The 20,276-nt window shown below is 39.0% G+C and overlaps 2 protein-coding genes across 3 annotated transcripts; both read right to left on the bottom strand.

Annotated features, from left to right (window-relative positions):
- Positions 1–6,684: 6,684 nt before the first annotated feature.
- LOC119799521 (tubulin alpha-1C chain) lies at positions 6,685–18,468 on the bottom strand. Of its 2 annotated transcripts, none has more exons than XM_038309461.1 (4): positions 18,333–18,468; positions 8,002–8,224; positions 7,777–7,925; positions 6,685–7,702 (listed from the first exon to the last, which is right to left on the bottom strand). In XM_038309461.1, exons 1-4 carry the CDS (start codon positions 18,333–18,335, stop codon positions 6,728–6,730), a joined length of 1,350 nt encoding a protein of 449 aa, XP_038165389.1. In that variant the 5' UTR covers positions 18,336–18,468; the 3' UTR covers positions 6,685–6,727. The 2 variants fall into 2 exon arrangements, with proteins under 2 accessions (XP_038165389.1, XP_038165388.1); XM_038309460.1 differs by lacking the exon at positions 18,333–18,468 and adding an exon at positions 9,022–9,172.
- tuba1a (tubulin, alpha 1a) lies at positions 15,636–18,471 on the bottom strand. The gene is made up of 4 exons (XM_038309462.1): positions 18,333–18,471; positions 17,167–17,389; positions 16,934–17,082; positions 15,636–16,744 (listed from the first exon to the last, which is right to left on the bottom strand). Exons 1-4 carry the CDS (start codon positions 18,333–18,335, stop codon positions 15,764–15,766), a joined length of 1,356 nt encoding a protein of 451 aa, XP_038165390.1. The 5' UTR covers positions 18,336–18,471; the 3' UTR covers positions 15,636–15,763.
- Positions 18,472–20,276: the final 1,805 nt, after the last annotated feature.

The raw sequence follows: 20,276 nt of genomic DNA, 5'->3' as shown, positions 1-20,276 counted from the left end.
TATCACAACTACATGTCTGACTTTTTTTAACAAACCAAACAGTTTGAGAATAGTTAGACAATTGAGGAAGTTATGGTTATTTCAGTACATGCGCCATTGAATCACAATGCTACGAATGAGCGAGCTGCCTGTGGTAAGATGGCCGCCACGTGCGGACGTCGACCCCCATTGGCCAGCAGCGCGGACGAGACATCTAGCCTTTATTATGGATATCTATGGTCGCACCATTGTCGCATAATGTGACGACACACCCAGCGCCTGTCTCTGAAAGCATGAAAGTATTCTTAAGTAAATGTATTTTCAACCAGTTTTTATTGATATACAGGGCTCTACATCATGTACAGAAACAAATGTGAATGCGAAGTTAAATCGTGGATGTTAGCTAATCGTTGACGTTAGAGAGAAAGACACCTTCCCGATGAGCGTGTGGTTTAGCGTCAACGTTGCCGCCATATTGTGAGTGGCATTTTAAGAACAAACAATCCGCAACTCTTCTGTTCCGGTTTTGAATCAAACTGTGCCCGCATTTTGTTGCAGGGCTGAATTTTCAAATAATTTTCAAGCAAATTCTGAATAAAAAGATATTTACCTTCACAACATTTGAACTCCTTCCTTTGACATGTTTATGTTAATTCTAAAGACTTGTGTAAATTTACTAATGAGTGAATAATGAAAATGACATTTATTTATTTATATACATAATTTAGTGCTTATGTTTGAGAAAAGTAATGATACCCATTTTCATATGTAAACACTAAATTAGATACATAACACAATTATAAAAATTAGTTTTTCTCAGATTCAAGAACAAACCAGCTTTTAAGCTTATTTACTTCAGGTGTGACATCGTCAAGGCACTTCTATAAACATCCACTCTTGAAAAGGTAAAAAGATGAAAATATTTGTATTTTATCAATCAGACAGACAGACAGATAGTTACACAATTTATCATTGTGTTGGGGGGGGGGGTTGTCCAACAAACACCACTTTGCTTACTCCAAAAGATTTTCAAAAGCCTTCCCTAGTTATTCATATAATAAACCTGTACTTATGGAGTTTAGCTCTTTATTACATCAGGCATTATTCAAATATGTTTAGCATTTAATGCTCAGTATATCTTTATTATGTAGCCCAATCCAAATAAGATAATGATCACTTCCCAATTAGTTTTAGTAAATATGTCCCACTCCCTGATACCTATCTGCTTTGACACTATTGTAATATTGGCTGCTTATTCTGCTCCATAAATTACATCAAATCTAGAACTAATTCCATCATTTGGACATAGTTTTGTAATTATCTATACATTCCTAAATGTTATCTCATTTTAATCTATCTTATGCTTTCCCATTAACACTGGAGTCTGCTCAGATGGATTTGCTATTTCCCTCCTCATATATATTAAATCTATAAGAAATAATGATTTCAAATTGATTAATAATCCACACTTATCTCTTAATAACGTTGGTTGCTTTTATTATACCTAAAATCCTATAGTTTAAAATGCTCTTGAATGAGAGTTATACAAAGTTATCCTTCCCATACTACTGTGTTTTTATCTCTATGTTCTATTATATATCCATATATATAAAAAGTCAAGAGATTGTTTAACCAGTTTTTTTTTGTTTTGTTTTTTAAGAAAATCAATGTTACTTTAACCTGCTGCTTTTTCAATAAATTATGTAAATACTTCCCTATCAGGAAATAAGATCCTACTATTCCACTGTATTATCAGCAATACCACCAACCTCATTACTACATGGTTGTTTGACTGTCAGTTATCTCTGCTGTCAGCACAGCATTTATTGACAGATACCTCCTTCATCTCAATGTACTTTTTATCTGCTTTTGTGGTTATTTCTCATTTGCTCTACCTTTCTCATACCTTATCCAAAATAGTTAGGTTATATTGGCCCATTTTCATATTTATGCTTCTATATGTTTAAGCTCCTGGAGGGCATAGGGACCTGTTTTCATCATTCTGTTTCATTCTACCTCTATTCACCCATTCTGCAGTATTTGTTAGTTCCACCCATAACTTTATTGTCTCTGTGCTTTTTCTTGTCATAGCAGCTTCATCTGCCTCTTCCTGCTTGACTGTGATTCCATCCTGGATTGAAATATGAGCTGAGCTGCTGCCATCAATACCTTCACTTATACATTTTGGAGTTTTACCTGTTCTTTTAAGAGTGGTCCTGTTATTTTAATGTAAATATCTGTAAGTGATTTCTCTAATGGTCTGACATGGGAACTGGCTTGAAGCTTGTCTGCCTAAATGTATCTTTCCTGGATGGGGCCATGTGTGGAGCTAGTTAATAGTTGCCATTTGTATATCTACTTCTTTTCGTATGTCTGTTCCTATCTCCGTGAACCCCAGTTAGCCCTTACAGAAGGCCTCTTACACTGAGGCTGGTTCTTATAGAGGTTTCTTCCTGTTAGAGAGAGTTTTTTCCGCTCCAATTTTGCTGCATGCATGTTCAAGTTGAGAGATGGCTGAAGAGTCAACGACAAAATGCAAGTGAAAATCGTTGCCACAAGCTTATCCAGGAGGAGCAAATCCTGCAAGTCAATGACTTATTGAAATCAACTAGTTTTCCCCAATAGAAACTTTTAACCATTCTGACTTTATTGTTTCTGGAAAGTGACTTAAGATGACATGTGTTTTGACTTGGCGGTATATAAATAAACAGAAGTGAATTGGATACTATCTAGTCTCTGTTGAGCCCTTCATTGCTTCATCTGTAAATGCAACAAAATTCTTCTCTACTACCCATGTATTTCCAGAAATTATTCATTACAATGGTTTGACATTTGTCTGAACTAAAGGGTTGGGAGGAAAAGAAATTGCTCTAGCATTAAGCTCTCATTTAGTGTTGACTTTTTAATCAAATTATAATAGTGCAGATAACTTTGAATTGACACTGCACTGTTGTATGTATTCCACAGCCTTTACAAGCAGCTCAGTTGTGGCATTGTGTTTTTGTCCCTTAGGGGCAGTTTCCATTTTAACGTTCCCCTAGATTAGAACACTAGACTTTAGCTCTCAAAGTTGCAGCAGTAGTCGTTTCAAGCATCCTGTTGCTGGAGGTCTTGGGGATAACTGAGGCTGTGTCCGAACATCCTCCCCAACCCTTCAATCATTATATAAAGTGAAGACTATAAACTGTAGTGGAGTTTATAGGGCACTCGGTTAACTGACCATTCGTACAGACAACCACTCATTTCTACTTCACCTCGGGTCATGGTGCCTGCACCATCTTTGTTCTTTCTTGCCCAAAAACAAATCCCATTATGTTTTGCACTGAGACCTTTGGCAAAGCAATCTGGGATATATCTGTCCGTCAAGTGACGACCAACATAAACCCATATATTTTTCAAGGTATATTGTGGGTCCATTACTTTATCATCAACCACACATTCAGATGTTCGGACACAGCATGATATACCCAATCCTAACATTTTAAGGTATACAAGTCTCTTTCCTTTATTGACTTGAACACTTTTCACATTTGCTCTGATAACTTCAGTTGTTATCCCTACTCCAGATATCACACCCATGTGCTTTCCCATTTTCTGCCAAGCTTGGGGTTTGATCTCTTTTCCTGAAAATGTCTTGCCCCTGCTGTTTGTCTTTACCTCTACATACAACTGTCAAAAATGACCTTACAAGTCCATTTGATACACAGATTCAACCCAAGATTTAACTGTTCTATAGTTGAGGTGGAAACTCGCCTGCAGAAGCTGTTACACTGCATGGCCACAAGAGAGCAGCATGATGCAAAGATTATAAGGAAAGCACTAAGTAAAGGTTTAAGGCTGATGGTGTTACAATTTTAAAATTCAAAATTATTTTAAATTCTTAGCTGTTGGGACTGTGCCTTGGTAACTGCTAAACTCTAAATCAGAGTTTTGCTTAATTATAGTCTCTATTGGCAAATCCCCCCCTTAGGGTTGTTGGGTATCATATTCTGTCTTTTATCTTCTGTTGATCAGGCAACTCGAAAAATAAAAACAAAATACATTACTGTGGTGGCAATGCTTATTTCTAACCACACCTTCATTATGGTCACAATTTGTTTTAAGTTTCTTAAGATTATATCATTTAGTTTATTATCATGTCAATCGTGTGCAACACATTCAAAATATTAGAATTTGAGTTTTAGAATTCACAAAACCCAATCTTAAATCACAGCGATTTTATTAAGAACAAAGCCAAACTTTACATTTTTAGACGATATACTCAAACCTTATACTTAGATGGAAAAGCATCTGTTTGAAACGCATTCAAGAAAACATATTTGATCACTTTCTCCTCAACTTAATTTCTCTGTATATTTTGTCTGAATATAGTAAGTGGAACCGGAGTGAGATTCTCGAATAGAATAGAATAGAAAATCTCTGTATTGTCCCACAATGCGGAAATTCTGGTGTTTACAGCAGCAAAAAGATTATAGAAAAATTGGTCACACAAATGTGGACCTTAGAAAAGTGTATAAGAATATCATAATAGTGAAAACATAGATAAACAAATGAAATACTGAACTGTTAGGTGTTTTAACAATATAAAACTGCACCTGGAGAAAAATAACCAATATACAGCTATGGACATTTTATACATTAATGGATTTTTAAAAATAGCAGCAACATCAGAGATGTGCAAAATGACAGCAGCATGTTATTTAGCTGACTAAGGTAAAAATTGTGCAAAATCGCATGAACGTAACAACTTGTTGAGGTTGTTGGGAACAGAGGTGGTTATAGAGTCTTACAGTTGCTGGGAGGAAGGATCTGTGATAACACTCTGGTGCATTTAGGGTGCAGCAGTCTGTCACTGAAGGAGCTCTCCAGTTCAGCACCAGCTTCTTGCATGGGGTGGAAACATCATCCTACAGAGATGTTAATTAAGTTAGGATCTTTTTGTTTCCCATCTCCTGCACTGAATCCAGAGATTATCCAATCACAGAGCTCGCCTTCCTGATCAGCTTATCCAGCCGATTTCTCTCAGCTACAGATAAGCCACTGCTCCAACAGACAACTCCATAGAAGATGGCTGATGCCAAAACAGAGTCATAGAAGGTCTTCAGGATGTTTGGTTTGATTTGATGTGGAAATCTCAGCTGGTCTAAGTTGTTTGTACCGTTAAGAGTAATACCAAGGAGGAAGCTCTGAATGAAAATGATCTCTATGGAGGAAAGAAGAGCTGAAGGTGACAAGAAGACAACCTGCATAAAATAAAGTTCCTTTATTTTTGTCCTTTGGAGCTTAAATCCGGTATCCACCAAGGCACTTGTAAGGAATGGAAATGTTAGTTACATGCTTAAAGATTTTGACACCTAGTAGAAAATATATCATAGTGATATATCAAAATATATCACTATGAAGGTGTGGTGTTGCGTCTGGGAATAATTGATTTATAACCTTTAACTTTCTACCTTTCAGCATCCATTATATGATGCTCTTATAAAACCAAACGAGGCTTTTAGCCCAGCTTTGGACTGATGCTATTGAGACCCTTTTCTCACACTGGCTATCTCGTGGTCAACGGGGTAAAGTCATCCTTTAATTTGAACTATCGTTTCACAGACACCATAGCAGCTCAGCACAGGTGGATTGGTGCACATCTAACAAGTTTTTAATCAAAACCCCTCAGAATCTGTACATTTTGCTCCAGCAGTGGACCAAAGTATTCTTGCTTGTGAGGCTAATCCTGATACATTTAAACAGGAAGCCCTTCCCAGGCACAGAAAGGGCTAAATGAACTCAAGGTCATAAGTCTAGATGTCTAACAGGAAAGAGAGATTTAGGGTTATTTAAACCATCGCATAGGTTCAAGTAAATGTTTTAATTGCCAGCTACAAACATTTCAGGTAAAACTTGCACCTGATGCACTGATCTCTATTAATTCACTGGATTGCTCATAGCCTGTTGATAGTACAGGGTTAAAGTGAAGCCACCGGCCACCATATTGGTACTCCCTAGCTAGACCAGTCGCAATGTAAACTGTGTGCTACAGCATCGAACGATGATGATTTTCTCATTTTTACTTAACATTTTCAAAATAAAGATAATTTTATCACTTTGACAGTGTTTCCTAGCATAAGTAAATTACTTTAACTTATAATAAAAAAAATAGGCACATCACATTGTCATTATGAAGATAATCTCTATAAATCATATGATAAAACATATACAAATCCATCACAACAAAATTAATGTGTTAATGGAGCATAATAATACAGATGTGCCAAAAGTGCTAAATTGGTGTAAATGTAGACATTATAGTAATTACATATACACTTCACTTTTTTCGGGCCATCAGCAATCCAGTGAATAGAGATCAGTTCTCCAGACATGTAGGTTTTAAAACCAAAGCAGTTCAATAGCCTGCATTGGTAGCACCTTACATTTATATACATTTGAAAATATACACCATAAAGTTTGGGTAAACTCACCCTACATTTAAAGGTCAGTAGTGCTGGCCCATTGTGGGAGCCGGTACTCAAAGTTAAAGACCAAACCAAAATTTGTGATTGCTTCCATTGTTAGTTGCAAATTATCAGCTGTTCTTTTCAGCAATATCTAACCAGCATTACTGTGAAAAGTTCAAGAAGGTTACCAAGGATATTAATTTTACCAATGCTCTGGATAACAGGTTTTTAACTGAATCACACAAACACAGAAGAATTAGTGGAGCCAGAAAACTTTATTGGGAACATTCAGAAATGATTTAATATTCCTCTCCCTCATCTTCCTCTTCCAAGCTATCAGCCCCAACCTCCTCATAATCCTTCTCCAGAGCTGCCATGTCCTCCCTGGCCTCGGAGAACTCTCCCTCCTCCATTCCCTCACCCACATACCAGTGGACGAAGGCACGCTTGGCGTACATCAGATCGAACTTGTGGTCCAGCCGAGCCCAGGCCTCTGCGATAGCAGTGGTGTTGCTCAGCATGCACACCGCCCTCTGGACCTTGGCTAGGTCCCCACCAGGAACCACAGTGGGTGGCTGGTAGTTGATGCCAACCTTGAAACCAGTGGGACACCAGTCCACAAACTGGATGGATCGCTTGGTTTTGATGGTTGCGATGGCAGCATTGACATCTTTGGGCACCACATCGCCACGGTACAGAAGGCAGCAGGCCATGTACTTGCCATGACGAGGGTCACATTTCACCAACTGATTGGCTGGCTCGAAGCAAGCGTTTGTGATCTCAGCAACAGTGAGCTGCTCATGGTAAGCCTTCTCTGCAGAGATCACAGGGGCGTATGTGGCCAGAGGGAAGTGGATACGGGGGTACGGCACCAAGTTGGTCTGGAACTCTGTCAGATCAACGTTCAGGGCACCATCAAAGCGAAGAGATGCAGTGATGGAGGACACGATCTGACTGATCAACCTGTTCAGGTTGGTGTAGGTGGGACGCTCAATGTCGAGGTTTCTACGGCAGATGTCGTAGATGGCCTCGTTGTCCACCATGAAGGCACAGTCAGAGTGCTCCAGGGTGGTGTGGGTGGTCAGGATGGAGTTGTAGGGCTCCACAACAGCAGTGGACACCTGAGGGGCTGGGTAGACTGAAAACTCAAGCTTGGACTTCTTGCCGTAGTCCACAGAGAGACGCTCCATCAGCAGGGAGGTGAAACCAGAACCGGTTCCTCCACCGAAGCTGTGGAAAACCAGGAAGCCCTGCAGACCTGTGCACTGATCCGCCTGTAGAAAGATTCAACATGCTTAATATACAGTACATCCACAACATACACGTAAAATAAATCCCACTGCCTTACCAGCTTACGAATCCTGTCCAGAACAAGGTCAATAACTTCTTTGCCGATGGTGTAGTGTCCTCTGGCGTAGTTATTAGCAGCATCCTCCTTCCCAGTGATCAGCTGCTCAGGGTGGAACAGCTGGCGGTAGGTCCCAGTGCGAACCTCATCTGAGAAGACAGGTTTTCATTTTACCAATCGTTCTGGAATTGGGTCATTTTTCAAGAATTTCTTCATCAAGCTTACCAATAACTGAGGGCTCCAAATCTACAAAAACAGCTCTGGGAACGTGCTTCCCTGCTCCAGTCTCACTGAAGAAGGTGTTGAAGGAATCATCTCCCCCACCAATAGTCTTGTCACTGGGCATCTGTCCGTCCGGCTGGATCCCATGCTCCAGGCAGTAGAGCTCCCAGCAGGCATTGCCAATCTGGACACCAGCCTGACCGACGTGGATGGAGATGCACTCACGCTGTGAAAAAAAAAAATAAATAATGATGATGATCACAAACAAATAACCCAACAATCACACCTTTATCAGACAATAAGGCTTACAAGTAAAGCCATAAAGTAAACTATGAAGTGGTTTCTTTAGAGCTTGAGCAACGTGGATGGAGATCCACTGACTCATTGTGAAGGGAGGGGTTAAAAAAAAAATCTGACACCCTTAATAGGTTTCAAGGTCAGACCACATGGAGTCTGCAAAAAACAAAAACAAAAAAACATTTAATTAATTAATTATATGTAATAATATCCTTACTACCACACGGTTAATCACAATTAGAAGTAAAGCCATAAACTTAAATGTATGCGTTTTTTTTTTTTTTTTTGGAGTCGGCTAGTCGAGAAAAAAATAAAATAACTGTCTGCAGCGGATTATTTATTAAAATTGAGCTACATAGTCTGGCAGTTCAACCATGAAAATAAGCTGAAAGGACAAAGCCTTTGTTGGAGAGAGCCGCCCATGAGGCCTCTTCAAAAAGGCGCTGAAACAGAGGAATGCGTCACAGGCTGCCAGGCGGAAAAAGGCTAAAGTACAGCAGCCGTTGACAGGCCCATGACTCAGCTTCAATATGGGCGGACGCCTGGAAACCTCATGCTCTGCCTTCATTCGACCCATTAATAATCCAATACATTTAAGAAACATATTTTAATCCTAAGGTTTGTTTTTAATTGTCCATATCTCTCCTAGTAAGCTCGATAGAGATTACCGAATTAAACACAACCAGTTAAATAAACAGAATCATAAAGCCGCAGAATAAAACTTACCATTTTTCCAAAAATAAGATAGGCAGTATATTTCACAAAGAAGAAAGAAAGTAGTTTTCTCCCACTTAAAGACGATAAAGCGTCATGTGCAAGAGGAAACTGATGCATAAAGGGAAGCTGGGTGGCGTATTTGTAGTTGTTTCAAATACAGGGTTTGATCTGATTGGCTAGATGTCACATGACACTCATTTCTATTGGTTAAATCCAAACACCATTGTCGCATAATGTGACGACATACCCAACCCGCGTCTCTGAAAGCATAAGGATTCTTAAGTAAATGTAGATTTAACCGGTTTTTATTCATATACAGGGCTCTACATCATTTACAGATCCAAATGTGAATTCGAAGGTAAATCGTAGATTTTACTTTGTCGTTGACGTTAGACAGGAAGACACCGCCCCTAAGAGCGCCCGCTTTAGCGTCAACCTTGCCGCCATATTGTGAGTGGCATTTTTAAAAACCGCAATCTGCAACTCGTCTGTTCCGGTTTTGAATTAAAATGTGCCCGCGTTTTGCTGCAGGGCTGAATTTTCAAGCAAAATTTGAATAAAAAAAAAAGATATTTCCCGCCAAAAAATTGAACCTACTTAGACACGGTTTTGTTAATTATCAACACTCGTTTAAATCAACTAATGAGTGAACAATTAAGATGATATTTATTAATTTATATACGTGTGTTGAGAAAGTGTATGATACCCATTTTTCAGACATAAACACTAAATTATATACATATACAATTATATTATAAAATGAACATCGTTTTCCTCATATTCAACAATTTGTTTCTGTCAAACCATTTTTCTTAGCTTATTTATTAATTATTTATCAATTTACACTCACTTGAAAAGGTGAAAATATTTGTATCAATTGCAAATCAGTGAAGAGGAGAAATAGATAGATAGATAGATAGATAGATAGATAGATAGATAGATAGATAGATAGATAGATAGATAGATAGATAGATAGATAGATAGATAGATAGATAGATAGATAGATAGATAGATAGATAGATAGATAGATAGATAGATAGATAGATAGATAGATAGATAGATAGATAGATAGATAGATAGATACAGTATTTTATCATTGTGTTTGGGGTTTCTTTTACCTTAATTTGTCCAACATACAACATTTTGCTTACTCCAAAAGATTTTCAAAAGACTTTAGTTCTTTATTACATTAGGCATTTTTCACATATGTTTAGCACACTCTGTTACTATTTAATGCTCAGTATATCTTTATTATGTACCCCAATCCAAATAGGATAATGATCACTTCCCAATTAAGTGTAGTAAAATAAAAATAATAATGATTAAACTTTTTTAATCTCACACTGGAGCTATTTACCTCTGCATTTAACCCATCTCCTTGGGGAGCAGTGGGTGGCCATTGTGCGGTGCCCGGGGAGCAGTGTGGGGTTAGGCGTCTTGCTTGCAAAATCAAGAGATTGTTTAACAGGTTTTATTTTGTCAGAAAAACAATGTTTACTTTAACCTACTGCTCTTTCAATACATCATGTAAATCTCTGTCCATCAGGAAACAATATCCTACTACAGTATTTTACTATATTATCTGCAATACCACCAACCTCACTTCCACATAGTTGTTTGACTTTCAGTTATCCCTGTTGTCAGTACTGCATTGATTGACAGATACCTCCTTTATTCCAAGGTACTTTTTAGCTGCTTTTGTGGTTATTTTTGCTCTAGCTTTCTCATACCTCATACAAAATAGTTAGGTTATATTGGCCTATTTTCTTATTTATGCTGCTATATGTTGAAGCTGCTGGAAGACATAGGGACCCCTTTTCATCATTCTGCTTCATTCTATCTCTATTCTCCCATTCTGCAGAATTTGTTAGTTCCACCCATAACTTTATTGTCAAGCTGCTTTTTCTTGTCATAGTAGCTTCATATGCCTCTTCCTGTTTGACTGTGATTCCAAAACAACTTTTAAAAAAACAATCCACTGGACTTAGTTTCCAAGTTTGAAGAGGTTTTGCTTCCCATTCAGGAAGCTTTTTCAATTCAAAATGTCAGAAATAGCATTGAGCTATTTCTGTTGATCAGCCAACTCAAACAAAACTAGATTACTGTGGTAGTAATGCTTAGATTTTCCTATACTAAACACACCATCATGATGCCCACAATTTGTTAATTTTCTTAAGATTATATTATTTAGTTTATTAATTCCTTTCAGTTCGGTTTATTTCTATAGCGCCAATTCACAGGCACTTTACAGTTCTACCAGATCATATAGTCAAATTGATTAAAAGTTTTCTGTCTAAGGAAAACCAGTTGATTGCATCGACTCATTGACTGAAGGCTATCCCTTATACTAAGCATGCTTGTAGCGACAGTGGAGAGAAAAACTCCTTTTTAACAGAAAGAACCCGCCAGCAGAACCAGACTCGTGTGAATGGCCATCTGCAGAGGCTGACTGGGGTTCAAAGTGACAGAGGCAGACACAACAGAAAGCAGAGATACTAAATGCAACTGTCAAGCAGGCAGCCCCATCCAGGAAACACACAGCCAGGCAGATGAGCTCCAAGCCAGCTCCCACTTCAGAGAACAAAAGGAGCACATCCAGCCAGTCACAGTCAAAGAAACACGACTACACTTAAAAACAGGCCGAGCTAAAACATCTATAAGCAAAGGTGTTGATGGCAGCAACACAGCTGATATTTCTCTCCAGGATGGTGTCACAGCCAAACAGGAACAGACCAGATGAAGCTACTATAAGAAAAAGCAGAGAGAGCATAACATTAGAGAGTGAACTAACAAAATCTACAGAGTGGGAGAATAGAGATAAAATAAAAAAAGAATTCTAAGTCTAAGCCTATAGCAACATAACTATAGAGATAGCTCAGGATAACCTGAGCCACTCTAACTATAAGCCTGTCTAAAAAGTAGACAGTAGACTGTCTGCGTCACGGACCTAAGATGGTAGTTTGCTCCACAGGAGAGGAGCCTGATAACTAAAATATCTGCCTCCCATTCTATTTTTAGAAATTCTAGGAACCACTAGTAAACCTGCAGATTGAGAGCAAAGTGCTCAGTTAGGAACATAAGGAACAATCAGATCTCTGAGGTTAGGCTTTATATGTGAGAAGGAGGATTTTAAATTCTATTCTGGATTTAACAGGAAGCCAATGAAGATAAGCTAGGATTGAAGAGATATGATCTCTCTTTTTAATTTTCATCAGAACTCTGGCTGCAGCATTTTGGATCAGCTGAAGGCCTTTAACTACATTTTGTGGACTTCCTGATAGTAAAGAATTACAATAGTCCAGCCTTGAACTAACAAATGCATGGACTAGTTTTTGCAATATTCTGCAGATGACAGAAGAAAATTCTAGAAACCTCTTTGATATGGGATTTAAATAACAGGTCCTGATCACAAATAACACCAAGATTTTTTTTACTTTATTATCTGAGATCAATTTAATCCCATCCAAATGAAGTGACTGACTAATCAGCTTCTTTTTCAAAGACTCAGGTCCAAAGACTATGACTTCTTTTTTGTCTGCATTCAGGAGCAGAAAGTTAAAAGTCATCCAGGTTTTTATGTCTTCAAGACATATAATAACACTACCGATTGGGAGCATATATATATACAGTAAAGAGAATTGGTCCCAGCACTAATCCCTGTGGTACTCAACAGGTAACCCTGGAGCATGAGGAAGATTTGTCATTAATGTTAAGAAACTGAAATAAATCAGGTAGATAAGATTTAAATCAGTCTAGCACTGTTCCTTTAATTCCTACAAAATATTCAAGTCAAGAACATTATGATCAACTGTATCAACAGTAGCACTGAGATCTAACAGGACAAGTACAGATACAATCCATTATCTGAGGCCATGAGAATATCAATAGAGACTTTCACCAGAGCTCTTTCAGAGCTATGATGAGCTCTAAAGCCAGACCGAAACTCTTCAAAAGATTCATTATGGTGTAAGTGGTCGCACACTTGTTTGGAAACTACTTTCTCAAGAATTTTAGATAAGAAAGGAAACTTGCATATAGGTCAGACCAAAGCCAGACTTGACATTTTCATATTATTTACTCAAACCTGATACTTTGATGGAAAAGAGTCTGTTTGAAATGCATTCAAGAAAACATTGGATCACTTTCTCCTTAACTTCATTTCTCTGTATATTTTGTCTGAATAGAGAAAGTGGAACTAGAGTGAGACTTTTGTTTGTAAGCCTTTGGTGAATAAATCTAGTTAATTGAACTGTTGGTTATTTTAATGCCAACATTTGATGTGGAAATCTCAGCTGGTCTAAGTTGTTTGTACCGTTAGAGTAATACCAAGGAGGAAACTCTGAATGAAACTGATCTCTACAGAGGAAAGAAGAGCTGGAGGAGACAAGATAACAACCTGCATGAAATAGAGTTCCTTTATTTTGTCCTCTGGAGCTTTAATCCAGTTTCCCCCAAGGATTTGTAAGTAAGCAATGGAAATGTTAGTGACATGGTGGAAGATTTAGTAGAAAATATAAAAAATCTACGACAGTTTGACGCTCAGCTAGGCAAGTATTAATATCAGAGCATCACATGCTTGTGATTTTCTGCAATAATGGAGCTATGAAGGTTGGCCGTTTCCTCTTGGAATAATTGATTTATAGCCATTAGCTTTCTACCTTTCGGCATCCATTATTTCATCCTCTTGTAAAGATGAAAGAGGCTTTTAACATAGCCTTGGACTGATGTTATGGATGCCCTTTTCTCACACCGGTTATCTCGTTGTCAACAGGGTAAAGTCATCCTTAAATTTTTAACTGAGGGTTTCCCCATCGTTTCACAGACACCATAGCAGCTCAGCACAGGTGGATTGGTGCACATCTAAAAAGTGTTTCCCCCAAAACCCCTCAGAATCTGTACATTTTGCTCCAGCAGTGGACCAAAGTATTCTTTCTTGTGATGCTAATCCTGATACATTTAAACAGGAAGTCCTTCCCAGGCACAGAAAATGCTAATTGAACACTTGCTCAAGGTCATAAATCTAGTTGTCTAATCAGAAACAAATATTTATGGCTATTTAAACCTTAACTTGGGTTTAAAAACATTTGTAATTAAGCGTGCTTTATTCAATATTACTCTCCATCAAATATTTGGTTTAATTTGTTAATTTGCTCTATATATATATATATATATATATATATATATATATATATATATATATATATATATATATATATATATATATATATATATATATATATATATTTAAAATCCTATAGTTCAGACTCTTGAAACAATATAGGTTCTCCTTGCCATAGTCCTGTGTTTTTATCTCTAAGTATGGTATATATCCATTTTATAAAATCAATAGTTTTTTTAAAGTAATGTTTCATCTCCAGAATGTTGCAAAAAGTGGAATATTTTGTGCTAGGGGTGATTCTGATAAACTATTTGTTACTTCAAGGCTTGATTATTGTGATTCTTCATCAGGAAGTCCATTAACTGTGGTTAAAACCCTTCAGCTGATCCAAAATGCCCGCAAAAGGCAGTTCAGCCTGGTTCTACTGGAAGTTTCTTTTTTAAATGGAGTTTTTCCACTCCACTGTTGCTGTATGCATACTCAGGAAGCTCATGAGGGATGGCTGTAGTCAATGACTCAATGCAATCAACTGCTTTTTCTTGGAAAACTTTGATTTAATCTGATTGTATTGTCTCCTATATGTGTTGAAATAATGTGTAGTGAATTGGCACTATATTGACTTGAAAATTGAATTTAACCTACTGCTTTTCAACAAATTTGATTAATCCTTGTCCATCAGGAAAATGCTAGTATTTCACTGTAGTATCAGCAATACCTCCAAACTACCACATTGTTTGACTTTCAGTTGTCCCTGTAGTCATTACTGCATTTATTGACATACCTCCTTTATCTCAAGATACTTCTCAGCTGCTCCCCAGGTTGTAGCAGTAAACATTTGAAGCATCCTCCTGGTGAAGATCTTTAGAATAACTGGCATACCCAATCCTAACCTTTAAGGTAACTTGTCCTCCATGTAACAATATTTTTATTTCAGTACTTGAAACCCTTTTCATATTTACTTTGATCTCTTCACTCGTTAGGCCTACCTCAGGTCCCTCCCATGTGTTTTTACAATTTTCTGCCTTATTTGGGTCTTGATTTCTTTCCCAAAATTGTATCGCCGCTGCTGCTGGTCTTTACCTCTTCATCTAATTATCAAACATGCCCTTTTCGTCTGAATGGGGCCACTGACTCCACCCAAAAACCTATTGCCTTAGCTTTAGTGGAATTTGGGTACAGAAGCGGTTACTCTTTGCATGGCCACAGGAGGACAGCATTGTGCAAGATTTGAGGAAAGCAATAACTACAAGTTTACTGTTGTGAGATAAGACAGGTGACATTTTCTTTAATTAGCTGCTGAGATTGTCCCTTGGTATTCAACATACAGTACATCCCTAAAGTAGACAGTAGAATTTTTCCTAATTCTGCTCTTATTTTTGAAGAGAGGTGCCTCAGTACCCCGCCTCTCACCCCATGAAAACTCTACAGACATTACAGATTCTCTACAGCACTTTCAAAATATTCTGGGAAAACATTGTTAGATTGAAAAAAAACACCAACAACCTTAAGTCAGAGATTTTATTCAGAGCAAAGCCAAACTTGACATTTTCAGAGGACAAAGATCTCTGTTTGGAATGCATTCAAGAAAACATAACTGATCATTTTCTGCTCAACTTCATTTCTCTGTTTCTTTTAATACTCTTCTCCTTCCTCCTCTCCCTCACCCTCAATGGAGTCGACCCCAACCTCCTCATAATCCTTCTCCAGAGCTGCCATGTCCTCCCTGGCCTCGGAGAACTCTCCCTCTTCCATTCCCTCACCCACATACCAGTGGACGAAGGCACGCTTGGCGTACATCAGATCGAACTTGTGGTCCAGCCGAGCCCAGGCCTCTGCGATAGCAGTGGTGTTGCTCAGCATGCACACCGCCCTCTGGACCTTGGCCAGGTCCCCACCAGGAACCACAGTGGGTGGCTGGTAGTTGATGCCAACCTTGAAACCAGTGGGACACCAGTCCACAAACTGGATGGATCGCTTTGTTTTGATGGTGGCGATGGCAGCATTTACATCTTTGGGCACCACATCACCACGGTACAGAAGGCAGCAGGCCATGTACTTGCCATGACGAGGGTCACATTTCACCATCTGATTGGCTGGCTCGAAGCAAGCGTTTGTGATCTCAGCCACCGAGAGCTGCTCATGGTAAGCCTTCTCTGCAGAGATCACAGGGGCGTATGTGGCCAGAGGGAAGTGGATACGGGGGTACGGCACCAAGTTGGTCTGGAACTCTGTCAGATCAACGTTCAGGGCACCATCAAAGCGAAGAGATGCAGTGATGGAGGACACGATCTGACCGATCAACCTGTTCAGGTTGGTGTAGGTGGGGCGCTCAATGTCGAGGTTTCTACGGCAGATGTCGTAGATGGCCTCGTTGTCCACCATGAAGGCACAGTCAGAGTGCTCCAGGGTGGTGTGGGTGGTCAGGATGGAGTTGTAGGGCTCCACAACAGCAGTGGACACCTGAGGGGCTGGGTAGATGGAGAACTCCAGCTTAGACTTCTTGCCGTAGTCCACAGAGAGACGCTCCATCAGCAGGGAGGTGAAACCAGAACCGGTTCCTCCACCGAAGCTGTGGAAAACCAGGAAGCCCTGCAGACCTGTGCACTGATCCGCCTGATAACAAAAATTACAGGAATATATTAATTTAAACCTCCACAAATTCTTAATTACAATCATGCCATGTTCTCCAGCAAATCCCTTTTCTGCTCCAAGCAGAATGGTTAGAGTATCTCTTTATACGTTTTCTTCAAAAAGGAATATTATGAAAACAAGTTTCTCAGCTATCTTTCCAAATTTACCAACCAGTTTACGGATCCTATCCAAAACCAGGTCAATGATCTCTTTGCCGATGGTGTAGTGTCCTCTGGCGTAGTTATTGGCAGCATCTTCCTTCCCAGTGATCAGCTGCTCAGGGTGGAACAGCTGGCGGTAGGTCCCAGTGCGAACCTCATCTAAGCAGGAAAATAATAAGCACTGAACTTAACTTTAGGTTAACAGATATTATATGATATTTACACCTTTTTTTTTTAGCTTACCAATGACAGTGGGTTCCAAATCTACAAAAACGGCTCTGGGAACGTGCTTCCCTGCTCCAGTCTCGCTGAAGAAGGTGTTGAAGGAATCATCTCCCCCACCAATAGTCTTGTCACTGGGCATCTGTCCGTCCGGCTGGATCCCATGCTCCAGGCAGTAGAGCTCCCAGCAGGCATTGCCAATCTGGACACCAGCCTGACCGACGTGGATAGAGATGCACTCACGCTACAGAAGAAAAAATATTTTAAAAGTGGAGAAAAATAAAAACTCGGATACCACGTTTCACATTAATTAATAACATACATAATTATATATATATATATAATTATTTTTTTTATAATATCACAAAAGAGCACACAAATCCAATAAGATAAATAGACGCATCTCTGACATGTGGACTACATATCAAACTTTTCTTTGGTTCAGCTCATCTGTTGAGTTTTCTTCTTGCTCACTGCAGTTGTGTCTCAGCTGCGTTGCTAAGCAACGGCCCTTCACTAGGGAAAACGGTGACGTTTGTTTGAGCCCTTACATTTTTTTTTTACAAATAAATCTAGTCTTCTAACGGTATCAGAGATGCTTCATGCATATAGTAGTAAAGTCTATTAAAAACCGCAGCGCTCCCCGCGCTCTGTTCGTCCGGTGAGCAGACAGTCATTAGTGTCCGTTACTAGCTTGCATTTTTAATGGCCAGCGCCATGCTGATGGTGCATTTGATCCAGTTTCCCTCAGGATAAGGTATCACTTGGGAGTGGGTCGTGTTCTCTGCCATTGAATTACGGTCACAGCCTCCAGCTGTCACCAAAGGATGGCGACTAAAGGGGTTTTAGTCGCGCTAAAGGGGACGATAAAACCTCCGATCTTAGCATTGCCCATCGAGGAGGGGGGTGAGAGGGGGGCTCTTTGTTCAGACTGCCCGCCACGTCTCCATCCGAACCGCGCCAGAACCTCTCATTTGATCAAATATGACATTTTAAATTACATTTTGCAGGATTTTTGAAGCGTTTGTGTAAAAAAAAATTTAAATAAAAAAAATAATAAAATACAGTTTGCCTAAAAACTTCATTCATCCACCATTTATTTACTTTTTAACTCAAGTTATCAATAAATAAACCATCTAAGAACAGTAATTTATTTCGTTTTTCCAAAGCTGCTTGAAGGTTCTTACCATGTTGTTTAGCTGAAGTTGTGAGAGAGGATGGAAGAGTCTCCTCGGAGAAGGAGTCTTACAATTCGACAGTTATGGGGTCGATGTAAGAGATAATGGCGTACATGCTGATGCGGGAGCTTTATATGCGAGGAAGGCTTGGCGCCGGCAGCTTCTGCGCTCCTATTGGCCGAGTTGCTGTCACTCTAACGCTCTGAATGATTTCCCGGATTTCTATTGGAGGATTTAGAAATCTAGCTTAGTCTCCGCCCATCAACCCCACCCAGCTGGGAGCCACCGCTCCCGTTATTAAACTGCAAGAATCATGGCGTTTCTGCCTGAATGGAAAATGCTGCGTAATTTTTCAATAATGCTAAAAACAAAATTATGGGCAGGTTGAAGAATTGCATTGAAACTCATTCTGTGTTGTCTATAATCAATAAAATCCAAATATAGCCATATATAACAAATATATCCATATATATAGATCCATATCAAAATTTAAAAATGAAATAGTCACAGAGTGAATTGTATCAAAAAGCATTTAGTCAAAGTTGTAGCCTCAATAATTAGTTATCAACAGGAGTCAAACATTAAAACAGGTCATTTCTTACACTTTCTAATAAAAACGTTTAATTTTCAGATATATTTTACAATGTTCATGATACCACATGTTCCAAAGAATTCAAATATAGTATATCAGTAATATCAGTAGTAAAGAATAGAGACAATATGCGCAGTTCTCTTTTCAAATCATGGTAAAGTGATTTCTGCTCCAAAAGTCTAGAGAATAATTGCATCCTAGAAAATACAAATTCCCACTGAGAACATGTCATGTCTACAATTACTTACTGTGTCCCTTTTGGTTTTCATGTGTTTTAAAAACAGAAAAATATCTTCAAAATACAAATTTTAGGCCATGAATTAAGCTCCAAAAGAGTAATCAGAATTTGAGATTGTTATTTTTTTTTTCACATTCTTATTCATTTTATTTTCTCGAAAATTGCCTCGAGAATTTATACACTAATTTTCAAATCTTCTGCACTTCATAATGATATTTCAGAATTTGATGAACCTTAAAAGAAAAGCAAAGCATAAGTTAATCTAAAGCATTTTCAGCTTATGTGACCCGACATACAGTTAATATACAGCTTATAATGCATGTTTACATCCTGTTGTTTTACTTCCATGCATTAAAAATTCCCTGCTATGAAATGACGGGTGTGGCCTTTATCTGTTTGTATTTCCTGTCATTTGGCTCAAATCTACAGTCTTATTAAGTTAAGAGGTCAAACTGGCCTGTCTTACATGGGGGATGTAGGCCACAGAGAGCTGCAGATGCCCAACCCTTCCCCCTCCATCCCTGCTCCTAAGATTTAACGACTCCTACTAGCTGAATAAAGGAGTTGCCTGGAAACAGCCTGGTAACCACACACAGAGAGCGCCTTTATCTGAGTGACACGTGACCCAGCTTAAACTGCGGCAGCACTAGGAGGATGTGCCGTGTGCACCAGGGGGGATGTGATCTTACTCTTTCTCCCATCTCCATTTCTTGTCTCTGTAAGGGAAACGCCCTTTTCCACTCCCTGTGAGGTTGGTGTGCTGTGACTTAAAGATGGATGAGACAAAGCAGGTCTTTCTTTTTGGGTTAAGTGTTTTTTATTATCCCTAAACCTTTACCTTTCAGAGACAACAGCCATAAACTATTTTAGTCCAACACACTGTTAAGACCCTTAGTTGCTAACAACAAAATGATCTCCATGTCAACAGTGTGTAGAGTCATGCTATTCCTCATACAAAAAGAACAATCCTGCATTTGATGTGAAATGTCTACTGTTGGCCTAGTGGTTAGAGCAGTGCACTTGTGCTCTGAGAAGGTTGCACGGACCCGGTCCGATCCCCACAGCCTCCACTCTTAACCCCACACTGCTCCCTGGGCACCACACAAGGGCAGCCCACTGCTCC

The sequence above is a fragment of the Cyprinodon tularosa genome, unplaced genomic scaffold (assembly GCF_016077235.1).
Source record: "Cyprinodon tularosa strain WSP-4 unplaced genomic scaffold, ASM1607723v1 ctg66, whole genome shotgun sequence".
Taxonomy (NCBI): domain Eukaryota; kingdom Metazoa; phylum Chordata; class Actinopteri; order Cyprinodontiformes; family Cyprinodontidae; genus Cyprinodon; species Cyprinodon tularosa.
This window is presented reverse-complemented; position numbering and strand designations above follow the sequence as displayed.